The sequence below is a fragment of the Chelonia mydas genome, chromosome 5 (assembly GCF_015237465.2).
Source record: "Chelonia mydas isolate rCheMyd1 chromosome 5, rCheMyd1.pri.v2, whole genome shotgun sequence".
Lineage (NCBI taxonomy): Eukaryota > Metazoa > Chordata > Testudines > Cheloniidae > Chelonia > Chelonia mydas.
In genome coordinates this window covers 16,249,208-16,266,547 of record NC_051245.2, presented here as the reverse complement: position 1 = coordinate 16,266,547, position 17,340 = coordinate 16,249,208, and the positions used below count along the sequence as shown (strand labels likewise).

The 17,340-nt window shown below is 47.8% G+C and overlaps 1 protein-coding gene across 2 annotated transcripts in view; it reads right to left on the bottom strand.

Annotated features, from left to right (window-relative positions):
* MAPK4 (mitogen-activated protein kinase 4) overlaps nucleotides 1-17,340 on the bottom strand; it is a 153,314-nt gene that overhangs the window by 64,586 nt on the left and 71,388 nt on the right. For both annotated transcript variants that reach the window (XM_043547311.1, XM_027826279.3), the window contains exon 2: nucleotides 4,667-6,176. In XM_043547311.1, the coding sequence (XP_043403246.1) occupies nucleotides 4,667-5,215 (549 nt within the window). In that variant the 5' untranslated portion in view covers nucleotides 5,216-6,176. The remainder of the gene's footprint in view (nucleotides 1-4,666; nucleotides 6,177-17,340) is intronic.

Here is a 17,340-nt window from a genome sequence, read left to right as displayed (position 1 = left end):
GATTTAGCTGGGCTTGGTCCTGTTTTGAGCAGGGGATTGGACTAGATGACCTCCTGAAGTCCCTTCCAACCCTGATATTCTATGATTCACGCTCTGCTACCTTAGACAGGCTGATTCCGCTACCCTTGGGTTCAGTGACAGCAGACTTCATGAGTAGCCCCGTTGATTTCAATGGTATGACTCACAGAGTGAAGTGTCACTCAGTGGGTTCAATCAGAAGTCATAACCCATCCCAGGCCTGCTCATGGGTCAGTACAGCTATACAATGCCCCTTATTTGCATTACTTACTTCCTAAATTGCAAGGTGCCAATCCAGCCCAATGGGAATGAAAATGGCAGAACCTATCCCGGGCGAGAGAGACATAAGAAGCCATTACTGTGTAAGCTGAACAGACTAGACAGGACACATTGTCTTCATGTGGGGGAGGCAGTGTGGACAAGTGAAGGGAGATTAGACAACGACTCAGAAAATATGTCCCTGGCTCTGCCACTGGTTTGCTGGTTGACTATGGTCAAGTTCCATCTCTGAGTCTCCATTTCCCCACCTGTAAAATGCGGATAATGATACTGATCTCCTTCGTAAAGCACTGTGCAATCTAGAGATAAAATCTACTCTGTAAGAGCGACATGTCATTACTACTGGCTTCATTCTATGGCAAATCACAATCCTCCACAGCACAGGAAATAATCTCCCTAGTGACAGTTCTTTGATGCATTAAATCCTAGCTCTGCCTTAAACAGTAGGCTTTTTCAAGTCCTAGGCTGCATATTGTTTCCTCATTGTCTTACCCAAGCAGAGGTTTGCATCATGCAATGTCAGGAGGGATTTGCTTTTATTATTCATTGCTGAAGGCAAGGGAGGTTAGATAAAACCCCATGGAAATCATCACCTGCATTCCCCCCTCCCCCACAGAACATATTTCACATTCCTCATTCTATGCATCTCTCTCTTTCATCTGGATTAGTCAGGCAGTTACGATCAGCTCCTGCGGAGCAGTAAAAGTGTACAGCAAGGGCACAAAGTGCCATTTAACAAGGTACCATGGGCATAGTTCTCAGTAACAGGATATTCCCTTTGCATAAGCATTGCACTGCAATTTCCTATGTTAAGACAAGTTGATCATTTATCCTGCTCTCAACAGTGAGCTGTTTGAACTGGTCCAGTCCAGTACAAAAAAACCCCCAACCCTCCCCCACACACACAAAACCCCCTTCAGTAGCAAACATGAAGGGACTGTGAAAATACTGCAGCAACACAGCTTCCAGTCTAATCCTGGTTTAACTATACGAAGGTATTTCTGCCTAACCTCCATGCAAAATACTTTTCTAGTAAGCATTAGATATTGTAAATCTGTGGCCACCTAGGACTTCATACTTGTTAATGTGCTGAATACCACAGTACAGCTGAACTTCACAGTGACAAACAGATCTCTGAGCCTTTTGCTCCAACTGAGCTAAAGAAGAATCTCCATTAGCTATAAGTTGTATAAGGCTTATGACACACAGCTGAGCCATCCTAAGTCCTTCCAGTAGAGAGCAGTGGTGCACGTACGCACATTAATCATACCATTACAGAATGAATGGTGCACATGGATCACGCTGCACAAAGTCAAAAGATAGGAGCGTGCTGGCTGGACCACACACTTGGTGGTACTGTGTTTTATATAGCTGCAGCTTCTCCTGTTTAGGGAGTTATGTAAGAATCTTAAACTGTTATATGCCATTAATCGGGCACTTAAAATGCAAGTCATGCACTACAATCTGCTCGGTTGGATTTGTGATGTTTTCTGGAGTTTACATAGTGCTTTAAATAGAAGCCTTAAATGACAGATTTTCTGTTTCCTAATAGGCTGGAGTCTAAAGAGAACACAGTCTTATTATTTAGATGCCTCGTCTCAGAAACAAGCAAGAGGAACTAATTGGTGGGACTTGCAGGCTAACCAGAGCAGAACATACATACAACAAGAATCAAGATCTAACTGATTTTGTGATAAGGGGCAAACAGATCGGCAAATATGTATCTTTAGCTGAATATAAATATATAATGATGAATGAAGGATGGGATGTTTTTGACATAAGAAAAACTAAGGGAGAATAAAGAAAAGGAGTACTTGTGGCACCTTAGAGACTAACCAATTTATCTGAGCATAAGCTTTCGTGAGCTACAGCTCACTTCATTGGATGCATTCAGTGGAAAATACAGTGGGGAGATTTATATACACAGAGAACATGAAACAATGGGTGTCACCACACACACTGTAACGAGAGTGAGCTATTACCAGCAGGAGAGCTGGGGGGGGGGGAAACCTTTTGTAGTGATAATCAAGGGAGAATAGACCTAGTTTACCAACAGCACCAGAACATGCACTGTGCATTGGTCAGTGATTCAGAAAAGGGGCTGCATTGCAGAGTGGTGAGATACATCAGTTTATGATATATTCTACACGTGTTCCACATACAAAAATCCCAGATGAGGTCAGCTAGAGCAGTGGCTCTCAACCTTCCCAGACTACTGTACCCCTTTCAGGAGTCTGATTTATCTTGGGTATCCCCAACTTTCACCTCACTTAAAAACCACTTGCTTACAAAAGCAGACATAAAAATACAAGTGTCACAGCACACTATTACTGAAAAATTGCTTATTTTCTCATTTTTACCATATGATTATAAAATAAATCAATTGGAATATAAATATTTACTTACATTTCAGGGTATAATATAAACAAGTAATTGTCTATATGAAACTTTTAGTTTGTACTGACTTTGCTAGTGCTTTTTATGTAGCCTGTTGTAAATCTAGGAAAATACCTGGCTGAGCTGATGTACCCCCTGGAAGACCTTTGCGTGCCCCAAGGGGTATTTGTGCCCGTGGTTGAGAACCACCGAGCTAGAGCATTGCATAGTGACCAAGTGCAGTATGTTTTCTAGGGTTAAAAAAATAACTGGATACGTTCATGGAGGATAGGTCCATCAATGGCTGTTAACCAGGATGGGCAGGGATGCAAAAACATGTTAGCCTCTGTTTGCCAGAAGCTGGGAATGGGCGACAGGGGATGGATCACTTGATGATTCCCTGCTCTGTTCATTCCCTCTGAAGCACCTGGCATCAGTCACTGTCAGAAGCCAGGATACTGGGCTAGAGGGACCATTGGTCTGGCCCAGTGTGGCCGTTCGTAAGTTCTTATCACCATTTCGCCTCTAAAGACTAGGCTGAGTGCACTAGAGTAACGTGTTTGGTAGCTTCAGCTAAGTCCTAGTGGATGCTCATACACAGTCTTTTCCGGCAAGATGGCCCAGACCAGAAGAGCAGGGCTGTGACAGGCCACAGGGAGTAACACAGAGGAAACACAGGGCTGTGACAGGAGTAACACAGAGGAAACCGAGGGGAGCGCAGCCTGAGCCAGGCCTGCAGGATTTGACCTTGAAGAATGAAAAGTGATGTAAATGCACCCTGCTGACGAGAGGGCCGAGGCCTGGTTCTCCACTGCCACTTACACTAGGCAAAGTGGGTGTGAGCATGAATTGAAAAGTCAGATGTGGCCACACTTTTGCATAGGTGTGAAGGGCTACATAAGGTGAAAGCTCCACACGACTGTGAAATGTGTGTTACAGTTGCCATCCCCCAAGTAGCTGGGCCACGTAGAATTTAACAGCCTGCTGCTGCTAGCTGCTACCTCCTCCAGCTCATGTGAGCTTTGGTGCTGCAGTGCCCAAGTTCAAGCCTGGCTGATGAGCTGGTACGGAACACAAGAGAGTGGAGAATCAGCTCCTTGGTATGCAGCCTGAAGCATGCAGATCCATCCCCAGATTTCAAGTACTCCAAGAGTAGTTAGGTCTGGGGAATTAGTTTGGGCTCATGCTAATCACTGTTCAAATTTCTGTTGAACAGCCACTAAAAATAGTGCACGAGAGATAAGGTTCCATGGCATAGCTACAGCAGCCATTCACCCTGGAACAGGAAGACAGAATTAGAACCTGACATAGGAGAAACCTCAAAAAGTTTGAGGTGCTCTAATTACAACAGCAAAATTCAGCAGGCAGCCCCTTCCCCACCCCCCTCCCCAAATCACTGCCCAGGAGGCTGGGGCTGCAAAAAACAAGCCCCTGATGGCTGCATACGACCATGGTGACTGCATTTGAGAAACGATACACTAGAGACGGATTGCTATGATTCTGCAGTGAGCCAGAGGTTGAGGAAGTTATATGCACTGACACCTAGAAATACTTCCTAGAAATAGAACCTAATACTAACAGAAGGCATCCTGGGCAGCTGCAACAGGTGCCCAGAATAGGAACAATAAGTGCTTTCCCCTTAGGAGAAGAGCTGTGGTCCTATTGCTTGCCATCACAAATATGTAGATGCCAAGAGGCTAAAGAAGCAGCAATGGAAGATTAGATGAGAGTGGGCCTAAGATGCAGGTTCTCCTCTAAGACCAGTGTTAAGTCAGGAGTAACTCAAATGACGTCTATAGAATTCTGTGGATGCAAAACTAGTAAAAGCAAAGTCAGAATCAGGTCCACTGCCCAGAACTGAACACGAATCCAGAGCTGAGCTCTTCCAAAATTTGCGAGGGCTGATCAATTCTGGGGATTTGGTTTGAGCCCATCTCTCCCTTGGACAGCAATCTGATTGACACAGAAAGAGTACTGGTTTCGTTTCACATACCTTATGAGAGTAATGTTGATCTACAATCCTTGCCAGCCCAAAGTCGCCAATCTTCAACACCAGGTCCTCTGTGCTGATGAAAATGTTGGCAGGCTTGAGGTCTCTGTGCAGTATATTAGCTGAGTGGATGTACTTCAGCCCTCTCAGCAGCTGGTACATGAAGAGTTTGGCATGTTCCTCAGTCAGTGTTCCTTGCTCCAGCAGTCGAGCCAGGTCAGTCTCCATGTACTCCTGGACTATGTACACCGTGTTAAACTTGAAAAATTCCCCTTGCAGATCGGCTCCCTTAGGCCCCAACACCTCATACACTTTCACAACGTTATCGTGGTCCAGCCGGCGGATGATCTTAATCTCTCGAAAGGCATGCTTCATGCTCCGCGCATCGCTGATAGTGATCTTCTTCACAGCCACTTTGCGGCAGCTTTTGCTGTCAACTGCAGACAGAACCAGTCCATTTGCGCCAACGCCCAGGGGCCTGAAATCAACAAAGCGGCAACCCAGATCGTAGCCATACATGCTGGCGATACAATCGCACTTCTCTGCCATCATTGGGCTCCGTTCTTTCTTTACCACTTGAAAAACTGAGCAAGGCGAAGAACTTCCAGCTCACAAATGTATCTTGAAATCAAGCAAGTCATTATTACCCACAGATACCTTGTGGGTTGCTTGTTCTGAGCCCATAGTTTCAAAACAAGAGACTTCCAGATACGTAGAAACAGTAAAAATAGATGTCTGAGCAAAATGATGTATTTCAAAACAGATGGGGGGAGGGGAGGATACTTTCCAAAGAGCTTTGAATTTGGAATGCAGAAAAAACAATGAAAAAATAGTTCTTCCTATCAAAACACAGTTAGTTTATTTTTCTTGAGGCTATTAAAAGATCCAAGATCCACTCTGCTAAGTTCTTCAGCCTCTCTCGCTTTTTTCTCTCTGAAGTGTACAATATATTGCTGAAATAATAGGCTAGCTGGTTTGTAATTAGCCTTTCTCCTAGGTCTCTGTATTCTCACTTACTTCAGGTGTTGCTTCACAGTGGAGTGAAGCTAGCAGATTTCAGCATTTAATGTGGGAACTTAAAATTGCTTCGGATCTTGCTAGTTTCCAACCGTGACCTTCAGCCCCCAAATTCCTCAAATAACCTTCAAACTGGAGAGCTACACTTTCCAGAGGTGAATTCGAATGCCAGTTTTCTTTCTCTGAAGCCAGTAGTTCAGCGAGACTTTGTTATTCTTTCTGCCACCCTCTCTCTATATACAGGCCCCATTTTCCATTTGATAGGCAGAAGGGTTGACAGAAGTAAACCGCTTTTCTGACTGAAACTTGCTTTTCATCAGCTGAGCTCAGCGCAGTAAATTTCCATGCTCAATATTCCAACACTTTCCCCTTGTATATCTTTTGTTAACCAACCCAAGTGTCATTTGATCTTTATAGCCGGTTGTAACATTTATTGCTAGTGGAGTTTCCTGCATCATACTGCCTGGCTATCCCTCAGTGGTTCTCAGCCCTCCTCCTGGAAAAAAAGAAGAGATTGATTGATTTGATAAGAACATCAAATATACGCCTCTTATGTAAATTCTTTCTCCTTGAAGGTTAAACATGAGCAAAGCAGTAGGTGGGAAATATCAGTTATGACCGTTAGGAAATTAATTAGTTATGCTCTCCAAATGCACACATCATTAGCAGCTTTTTTCAAATGCTTAATTCTTTCTTTTTAAACTGAAAACATAAAGGGCCAATAATACATACTTTGTGTTTTGCTGGGTTTTCTTTTTTAATGTTTGAATATTTTATGCAAAAATATTTAATTTTTTAAAAATTAAAATTTTTCTAAGATTTAATAACACTTGTGTCTCCAACTTTCCAGTTAGACAGCACAGACAGGCTTAACTGACTTGCAAGAAACCTGTATTAACGGTGCATGACACGCACAAGGCATTAGGTGCTAAGCAACCCAGAGTAAAGAATTTGTCACGTTTTTCTTCAGTTTGTAATTTACGTTCTTTTTATTTAAAAGCAGGTCTGTTTGGGTTTTTTCCCTCTTTTGTACGTACATGCTGCACTGGGGGGGGGGAGAGGGGGAGGGAGAGGAGGTACTCCCGCCGGTACAGAAACAAATACCTGGCTTGCATTCGTGCTCTGCACAAGCCAAGGTAATTGAAAAGCTGCCTCAGCACAAGCTATGATAATGATCTTACATTTCAGTAGCGCCTTTCATTCAGAAGGACCTTAACATGCTTTATAAACTTTACCAACTGACATGCAAACTATACACAGGAATACCGTCACCCGCCACTGAAACGGAGCCTCCTCTAGGATGGAACCGAACTACCGTTTAACTTTATAAAGCAGCCTTAAATAACAGGCATGCCTTATGCCATTCTTAGACTAAATTCTTCAAGGCGAGGACTGACTTTATACATGTTTGAACAGGGCTCAGCCCAATAGGATCAGGATTCCTGACCGGGCCTTACAGGGTACTGCTGCATTATCCATGTGAAATAAAGGTGGTACCTCTAACAGCAGTAGACAGAAAGGATGGTTCAGCCCTTAACCCACTACCCTAAGGCTTTGGAGACCTGGCTTAAAGTCCCTGCTCTGTGTGACCTTGGGCCAGTCACTTAGAACTAGGTTCACAGATGTAAGCAGAGTCAGGATGGGCTCCACCCTGACATCTGGTGGTGAGGTGTGGCAAGTAGTGGAAAAGAACTTCAGGGGCTGATCTCAATTTGCATAGGCACACCCACCCCGCCTAGAATGAGGCCATAACTGCCCAAATGGTCACTTTGGCTGTTGTGGGATCCCCAGTGTCTTTGTTATTGGGGCAGGAAGAGTAAATTGTTATTACCCTGATTATGGGAACTGTGCTTGGAACTGTACTTGGCCTTTTGTTATGATGGAGGGACTCACCATCAACTGAGTAGCACTCGCTAGGCAAGGGACATGGGTTCCAAAACTCTGTGAATTGAGAGAGACTTGAGACAGGTATTAGTACCTGGTGGTGTGGGCCCCTTTGTGAGGGCCTGAAGCACCAATTGCACCTCTGTCTCTCTCCACTGTGGAATGTCAGAGCTAATTTTGGGTCTATTAAGAGTCTTGCTGCAGGCACTGTGCTGCATTCACTTTGGCCTTATGGTGCACCAGCACTAAGGCCCCCACTACTATGAGCTGAAATCACTGAGAGCTGAAATCACTAAGAGCTGAAATCACTAAGAGCACTGTGTCAAGTAGTGGGGAGCCAGAAGATCTAGAGTGCAGTGGTGCTGTTCGTGAGACAGCGGCGTGTTCGTGAGACGGTGAGCTGAGCAGAGCCGTTCGTGAGACGCGGAGCTGAGCGGAGCCGTTCGTGAGACGGCGAGCGGAGCTGAGCGGAGCCGTTCGTGAGACGGCGAGCGGAGCTGAGCGGAGCCGTTCGTGAGACGCCGAGCTGTGCAGAGCGGAGCTGTTCGTGAGACGGCGAGCTGAGCTGAGCGGAGCTGTTCGTGAGACGGCGAGCGGAGCTGTTCGTGAGACGGCGAGCTGAGCTGAGCAGAGCTGTTCGTGAGACGGCGAGCGGAGATGAGCAGAGCTGTTCGTGAGACGGCGAGCGGAGCTGAGTGGAGCCGTTCGTGAGACGGCGAGCTGTGCAGAGCGGAGCTGTTCGTGAGACGGCGAGCTGTGCAGAGCGGAGCTGTTCGTGAGACGGCGAGCTGAGCTGAGCTGAGCGGAGCTGTTCGTGAGACGGCGAGCTGTGCAGAGCGGAGCCGGTCGTGGTGGAGCAGAGCCGTTCGTGAGACAGCGTAGCAGAGCAGAGCCCTGTGGGGCAGTCAGCTTCAGGACACGTAAGGTACCCCTTACCTCTTTCCCCCACACACAGGCATATCTTAGCCAGACTGGGGAGTAACACTCTGCAGATGAACTTTTGAACTCTGGGGCTGGACTTTTTGGATTTTGGGTGATTTGAGGATTGCTGGACTCAAGAGACGTTTGGGTTCTGGGACTCAAGAACCTGAGGGAAAGGAGGTGGCCCAATTTTCTGGGGTGGGTTTTTGCTCATGGTTTGGTTAATGAACACTAGTTGTGGTGTTTCCCCAATTTAACGCTGATGTCGTTTACCTCATGTTATTAAAGATTCTCTACTACACCGAGACTCTGTGCTTGCGAGAGGGGAAGTATTGCCTCATTGAGGCGCCCAGGGGGTGTGTAAGATTTTCCCAGGTCACTGGGTGGGGGCTCGAGCCAGTTTTGTATTTACTTTGATGAGAGGGAACCCCTGTGTACTGAACCCGGCCCTTGCTGCTATCAACTTGGCCTGGCAGAAGGGTTACATTTTTGGGGGCTTGTCCGGGATGGGGTGGCACAACCTTCTCTAATGCTTGCCCCAAAGCCTTCACCCACTCATCAGGTGATGGAGCAGCCTCCCGGGGTGGGACTCCTGGGTCAAGGCCCAACAGACCCGGCATATCAGCCAAGGTCTTCCCCTCTTTCCCCAAAAAGGCTGACATTTTCTTTAAAAACTCCACTTCAGAGGCAGGGGCTGGTGAGGGCTGGCTCCCAGTAGTTATTACCTTCCACTCACCATCTTCCACTGCTATCGTGCCTGGAACCTGTAGAGGGTCCACAGCCGACGGCAGTTCACACAGTACCGCAAAATCTCCATCCTCCCTCACAAATATGCGCCCACGCATTTTACACTTACTCAGGTACTCAGTGGATGCCCTTAAGGTAGGCTCTATCGAGCCTTCATCGAACGCCTCCGGCACCCCGGTCACCAGGACACAGTTCCTAGGGTTAATATTCATCCCCCTGCACCAATCCTCTAGCAAATGTAGAGCCATTATACAAACTGTAATTTCTTTCCCAAATATAACAGATCAAAACAACAACAACCAGATGCTGGGTTTTCCCAATTTAATGACTCACCTAAGATGTGCTTGCGAGGGGTACTGACCCAGTCTTATCCCGGACGAGCCCCCAAAAATGTAACCCTTCTGCCAGGCCAAGTTGATAGCAGCAAGGGCCGGGTTCAGTACACAGGGGTTCCCTCTCATCAAAGTAAATACAAAACTGGCTCGAGCCCCCACCCAGTGACCTGGGAAAATCTTACACACCCCCTGGGCGCCTCAATGAGGCAATACTTCCCCTCTCGCAAGCACAGAGTCTCGGTGTAGTAGAGAATCTTTAATAACATGAGGTAAACGACATCAGCGTTAAATTGGGGAAACACCACAACTAGTGTTCATTAACCAAACCATGAGCAAAAACCCACCCCAGAAAATTGGGCCACCTCCTTTCCCTCAGGTTCTTGAGTCCCAGAACCCAAACGTCTCTTGAGTCCAGCAATCCTCAAATCACCCAAAATCCAAAAAGTCCAGCCCCAGAGTTCAAAAGTTCATCTGCAGAGTGTTACTCCCCAGTCTGGCTAAGATATGCCTGTGTGTGGGGGAAAGAGGTAAGGGGTACCTTACGTGTCCTGAAGCTGACTGCCCCACAGGGCTCTGCTCTGCTACGCTGTCTCACGAACGGCTCTGCTCCACCACGACCGGCTCCGCTCTGCACAGCTCGCCGTCTCACGAACAGCTCCGCTCAGCTCAGCTCGCCGTCTCACGAACAGCTCCGCTCTGCACAGCTCGCCGTCTCACGAACAGCTCCGCTCTGCACAGCTCGCCGTCTCACGAACGGCTCCACTCAGCTCCGCTCGCCGTCTCACGAACAGCTCTGCTCATCTCCGCTCACCGTCTCACGAACAGCTCTGCTCAGCTCAGCTCGCCGTCTCACGAACAGCTCCGCTCGCCGTCTCACGAACAGCTCCGCTCAGCTCGCCGTCTCACGAACAGCTCCGCTCTGCACAGCTCGGCGTCTCACGAACGGCTCCGCTCAGCTCCGCTCGCCGTCTCACGAACGGCTCCGCTCAGCTCCGCTCGCCGTCTCACGAACGGCTCCGCTCAGCTCCGCGTCTCACGAACGGCTCTGCTCAGCTCAGCTCGCCGTCTCACGAACGGCTCTGCTCAGCTCACCGTCTCACGAACACGCCGCTGTCTCACGAACAGCACCACTGCACTCTAGATCTTCTGGCTCCCCACTACTTGACACAGTGCTCTTAGTGATTTCAGCTCTCAGTGATTTCAGCTCATAGTAGTGGGGGCCTTAGTGCTGGTGCACCATAAGGCCAAAGTGAATGCAGCACAGTGCCTGCAGCAAGACTCTTAATAGACCCAAAATTAGCTCTGACATTCCACAGTGGAGAGAGACAGAGGTGCAATTGGTGCTTCAGGCCCTCACAAAGGGGCCCACACCACCAGGTACTAATACCTGTCTCAAGTCTCTCTCAATTCACAGAGTTTTGGAACCCATGTCCCTTGCCTAGCGAGTGCTACTCAGTTGATGGTGAGTCCCTCCATCATAACAAAAGGCCAAGTACAGTTCCAAGCACAGTTCCCATAATCAGGGTAATAACAATTTACTCTTCCTGCCCCAATAACAAAGACACTGGGGATCCCACAACAGCCAAAGTGACCATTTGGGCAGTTATGGCCTCATTCTAGGCGGGGTGGGTGTGCCTATGCAAATTGAGATCAGCCCCTGAAGTTCTTTTCCACTACTTGCCACACCTCACCACCAGATGTCAGGGTGGAGCCCATCCTGACTCTGCTTACACAAAAAAAAACGTAGGTGTGTGATACTGAGCATCCCCATCCTTAACTTTTAGGCACCTAGAAAAAACACTGGGATTCACAAAGCCTGAATTCGGGGCCTGAGCATGGGGAGAGGTAGGCACCTCAGCATGGGATTCACAAAGCCAGCAGCACACCAGGCGGCTCCTCGCCTAAGCGAGCCAGTGGGTGATGCCAAGCCCAGGGCTGTGTGCTCAGACCCCAGGGTTGCCAAGTGTCCGGTTTTCAACCGGAACGCCTGGTCAAAAAGAGACCTTGGTGGCTCTGATCAGCGCCGCTGACCAGGCCGTTAAAAGTCTCTCTGCCTGCCGTAGCTCCGTGCGGCTCCCAGAAGCAATGGCATGTCCCCACTCTGGTTCCTAGGCATAGGGGCAACCAGGGGGCTCCGCATGCTGCCTCTGCCCCAAATGCCAGCTCTGCAGCTCCCATTGGCCCGCAACAATGGGAGCTGAGGGGGCAGTGCCTGCGGACAGGGCAGAGTGCAAAGCTGCCTGGCCACGCCTCCGCATAGGAGCTGGAGAGGGGACATGCCATTGTTTCCAGGAGCTGCCTGAGCTAAGTGCCACCGGGAGCCTGCACCCCTGACCCCACCCCCGACACCCCAACCCCAGCCCTGATCCCCCTCCCACCTCCAAACCCCTCGATCCCAGGCCGGAGCAACCCAAACCCCAAATCCGTGGCCCCACCCCAGAGCCCACACCCCCAGTCGGAGCCCTCACCCCCTCCCACACCCCACTCCTGAGCCAGCCCGGTGAAAATGAGCAAGTGAGTGAGGGTGGGGAGAGTGAGCAACGGGGGGGGGGGCGGGTGAATGAAGTGAGCAGGGGCAGGGCCTCAGAGGAGAGGCAGGGCAAGGGTGTTCGGTTTTGTCTGAGTAGAAAGTTGGCAACCCTATAAGACCCACCCCTCTGCCAGAGATAAGTGCCTAGAGTCCAGGCTGCAGGGAGGCGCTTGCCTCTGCCTGGGACTCTCAGTTGTAAACCCTCCCTTGGGGTTAGGCACCTAGGCCGTTTTGTCAAGAAGCCCAAGGAGCAGAGGAGCAGCAGCAGCTCCCTTGTAACTTTTTAGCCCAAGGGGTTGGGGTACTCACTTGGGACGGGGAAACCCCCTGAGGGGGTTAAAGGATTTGTACAGGGACCTGCCACCTCTCAGGTGAGTGCGCTAACTGCTGGGCTATGGGACAGTCTCATGAGGGCTCCCTCAGCATCTGTTGCTGAAGCTGTTCCACTGTGGGCTTAATAATGAAAGAACCATTGGGCCAGAGAGGGAGAGAGAGAGAGAGAGAGAGAGAGAGAGAAAACAAGCACGAGAATGACTCTGTAGCCTGGTGGTTAGAACCCAGACATAGGAGACCCAGGATCCGCTCCCCTCCTCCAGGGATCTTTTCACAATTATTTATCCACAGTGGAACTGCTTCAGCAGGAGGGACTGAGAGCACCCACAGCAGCGTTTCCCACAGCCCAGGGATTAGGGCACTCACCTGAGAGGTAGCAGATTCCAGTTCAAATCCCTTTACCTGAAGGGGGACTTGAATTGGGGGTGTCCCAAGTGAGCACCCTAACCACTGGGCTAACAGGTATGAGGGAATGCCTCCTCTTCCCCCCCATCGCATGCAAGCTCACCAATGGGGCCCAATCCACATGGTGAGGTCTGAGCACGCTTGCAGGCTCAGGCCCCACAGGTGAGTGAGGCAGAGGAACACCTATATTCCTCTGGTTTGTGCATCCCTCTGAGACTTAGAAGTCCGGACACTTAGCATGGGGCTGCAGTGCACATGCTCAGAGACAGAAACACAGGAAATTTTTACTGCAAAAATTTAGGTGCCAAGTGAGTTTGGGCACCTATAGGCTCAGAGGCAATTGAGCAGGGGCTTTGTGGATCCCAGAGGGGCCTGATTTTGGTGCCTAAAGTAGCAGGTAGATGCCTAAGTTCTGTTGTGAATCTAGCCCTTCATTTTTCTGTGCCTCTGTTCCCCATCTGGGAAAGGATAACAGGATTTCCGTAAGGCACAGGGGTGCAGTGAGGATAAATACACTAATGACTGTGAGGTGCTCAGATGCTATGGTAGTGGGGTCACAGACGTGCCTAAGGTAACCATACAGGACAGCTTAACTTTGTGCTGGAAAAGAGAGTGACAGCTACTGAGTTATCAGCACCTAAGGGTTTCCCAGAGACCTCTGAAGTTATGTTCTACACTGCAATAAAACATGGGCAGCTGGCCTGTGTCAGCTGACTCAGGCTCGCGGTGCTAAGGCTGCGTGGCTATAAAGCTACAGTGTAAACATCCAGGCTTGAGCTGCAACCGGGGCTTTGGGACCCCGCAATGGGGGAAGGTTCCAGAGCCTGGGATCCAGCCCAAGCCCGCAGTCTGGACATCTACACTGCAGTTCTACTGCCCTGCAGCCTGAGCCCCACGAGCCCAAGTCAGCTGACACAGGCCAGCCATGGGTTTGTAATTGCAGTGTAGTCCTACCCTTAGTCTTAGCAAACAAAAAGAGGGCAACATTCAACATCTGAATTGCTCAGTGAGATGTGCACACACAACTCCAGCCCTGCCACATGCTATTGTTGTGAAAGACCAGTCCCACAAAGCCTGGAACCTTTGTTACCCAAACAAATTGCTCCTTCAGGGTTTGAGAGCATGGTTTCTATAGGCTGAGCTGCTTTCCTCCAGACCTTAAAGACATGAGGCTAAATTCAAATCTGGCATAAGCAGGTGCAACTCCCTTTGAATTCAAGGTCCAGTGGTAAATATTCTAAATATTAGACTTGGTAGGTTGTTGGCCAGATGCCTGTACACTTTGGTGGATGCCTAAAGCTTCCATCATGTAGACAAACCATTAGATTTAGAACATTTATAAAGACAGACAGGAGCTGGGACCTTTACCAAGGAGAACAAGAGTAGGGTAGTCAGCTAACACTGCAGCTCATTTCTCCTCCAGAAATGCTAATAGTCCGGTGTGTTCCAGAGGGAGGAGGAGAACATTTTTAGTAAGACTCATGCTTTGTGTCATTCCAAATGGGGGGATGTGTCATTGATTAGCAGAGTCTGAGATGGAAGGATAACGTGTTCAGTTGTATTTAGGTACTGATCTGTAAGGGTAAGCATGGCAGGAATTCCTTCATTCCTTTGTCAACTTTGTGAGTGACAAATATGTGAGTGGAAAATGAAGATAAAAGTTGGCTTTACTTTTCACTGTCTCTCTCATGAAGATACGCTTAATAGTAACATTCTGCTACCACACACACCCAGATTGGAAGGGCTTCAAATCTAGAAGTCTGGATCTATATTTGGGCTTTGGGAACTGAAAAAGGCCAATTTCCGATTCCAGAAACTGAAATTAAGTCTGGACTTGCCCATTCTCTGGTCCCTTGCATCCACTACTACTGAGTCTGTCCATCTTTACAGAGCTCGTGTAGCAACCCTTATAAATCTATTTTGGGGAGGGTAATGGGGAATACTTGCTTCTTTCTCTGCCTCAAGAATCATCCACATTAATACTTTGCTCTCTCTGGGGCTCTTTATCCCAGAGTATCAAATCAAATCACTTATAAACACAACTCTCCCATGTGGTAGGTATGTTTTATTTCCACTTTATACGTTGGTAAAGACAGACAGAGACATTACATGACTTGCACAAGCCATAGAAGGAGTAATTGGCAGAATTGGGAATAGATCCCAGAAGCCATGACTCCTAGTGCCTTGTTCTAACAATTATACCACACTGCTTCTCTTGAATTAGTGTTTCCCCTATCCAGACTCTCATTTTGTGTGGCTGCACGTAACACCTATTGCTAGTTTACTTATACAAGCAGTTTACATACACATTGTTAACCCCAGCACCAGTCAGCAGTGAATGAGACACTAACATCTTTTGAAATCCATGTTTAAATAAGACTGCCCTAAAGAATCTGAACTGAAGGGTTGCAATCAAAATGTGTCATATACATCAGATTGTTTTCCTTCTATTAAAAAAATATCCACCTCAAATGGTTTACTCTTCATACTGTGACAACCTGCATAGAACTTGGAGGGAGTAGTACACATTGCAGGAGGGAAGAGTTTGGAGATGGCACCAGAAAGTTAGTCTGTGTGCACATGGCTTGAATGCTAGCTATAGTTACAGCATCTTTGTAGACCGTTCTCTTGATAAAAAGCCAATTTCATGTTAGAAACAAATTTAGTTTGGAGTGCTTTCATATTATTACCAAGCCGTCAGTATAAGAAACACATATGATATTCAGCCTGAATGGCATTTAAAACAGCATTATACTTCATGGCAATTATGAAAGTTCAGATGGCATAGCAACAGCACACTGGCTCCTACTCCACCTTTTTTCCTTGCAGCTAGCGTATGGGCTATGGCAGAAGGGACATGGCCAGGTTTCTCCCTGCACTGGGCCACAGGAAGACAGCATAAATTAGAACAGAATTCCCTGCCCACTTCTGAAATGCACTGTGCTGTCTTCGGCCAGAACCTTGTCTCTATTCCATGTGTATATTATTTGTTGTAATTAAATACACAGCATTAAAGGCAAGCAAAACATATGGGATTCTTGTTGTGTGTTTGCTACCACAGTTGTTTGGCTCCATAACATAAGCACCTACATGGAAAATTTATTTTGTTCTATTTGCTGTGGGTAGCTGCACATCCTTAGAGGAGAAGGCTCCCTTTTCAGGCACCACACACATGCGGGTCAAAGTGAATCTACTCCCCTTTCACATGTAGCAAAGAGAATGAATAAATAAAGGACATTTTGTTATTCTCTCTGTCATGTCATCTGCAGGGGAATTTCACAGAAATGGGCTGTATCTTTTCTGGACCAGGTCTCAAGAGAGAGAAGCCAAGTTTTCCTTGAACAGTGAACAAACCTGTTTGTTTCTATTTAACAATTTTGGTTGAGGTTTGGCACAGCTAGTGGGGTGTGTATATAACACCCACCCACCAGAGAGAGTGTGCAGTTTGAGGAAGTGCAGTATCTGGTGGCAACAGCCGCAGCTGGCAAAACCAACACATTTGTCAGTCTAATAAAGTATAATTCTACAAGCATTCAAGACCCCAGAAGATTTTTGAGGTGCAGCATGCACAGTGACAGCAGATGTCATTCTCTTCCATATGGCCTTGAAAACGCAGATTTGGTTCCCAAGCTGGGGTGGGCAGCTAGCTATGGTCTGTGTGGTTTTCAGTTTATGAAAAAAAACATTAAATATCTGACAGAGAATAGAGCTGTAAATGCAACGCGATTTTGTAGGGTTACATTTTTGGTTAGAATAGCTCTTCAGAATTCAGGTCAGTCGTGCAAAACGAATGTGCCATGGGCTCTTTCCGACTGTAACGATCAGGGGGATTTCCATGTCGTCGTAGAATAAGAGAGTCTGAGGGCTTGTCTAGACAAACAGTTCGTGTGCAGCAAGCTGGGGTGTAAATCTACACTGCAGTAGCCTGGCTTGTAGGCTTGAGGTTTCCAAGCCTGTGCTTGAGTGTCCACACTGCATTGTAAATCTGGATTTACAATTGCTTGACCTGGGACTCACAGCCCTGTTAACTTGTCCATGCTGCATAATGAAGACCTTCTGACTTGGGTCTGCAGCTTGGTCTATGTCCACACTGCACAATGACAGGGCTGGGAGCAGACTCACAGTGGGACTCGGGCTCTGACCTACTCCTCTAGCAAGTCCTGTGCACTTGCTGACCTGAGTCTGACTGAATCATATATAGATGGAAGGGGGACTTTGGCTCAAACCTGAGTCAGAGTCCAGCCTTAGTGTGCAGTGTAGACATGCCTACAGTCTCCATGTGAAACCTGCTGTCACACACTAAAGGTCCCTTACTGGACTTCGATCTACCCCACTTTGAAACAGGAGTAGGTCAATGTGCACCGGAAACTGTTACTGCATGGTATCAGGATCCACAGTGACATATATTGAGCAACAGACTAGTGCACTGTAGATTTATACCCCAGCTTGCCACACACTAACTGTTTTTCTCAACAGGCCCATAGATATCAGACCAAATTTATAGG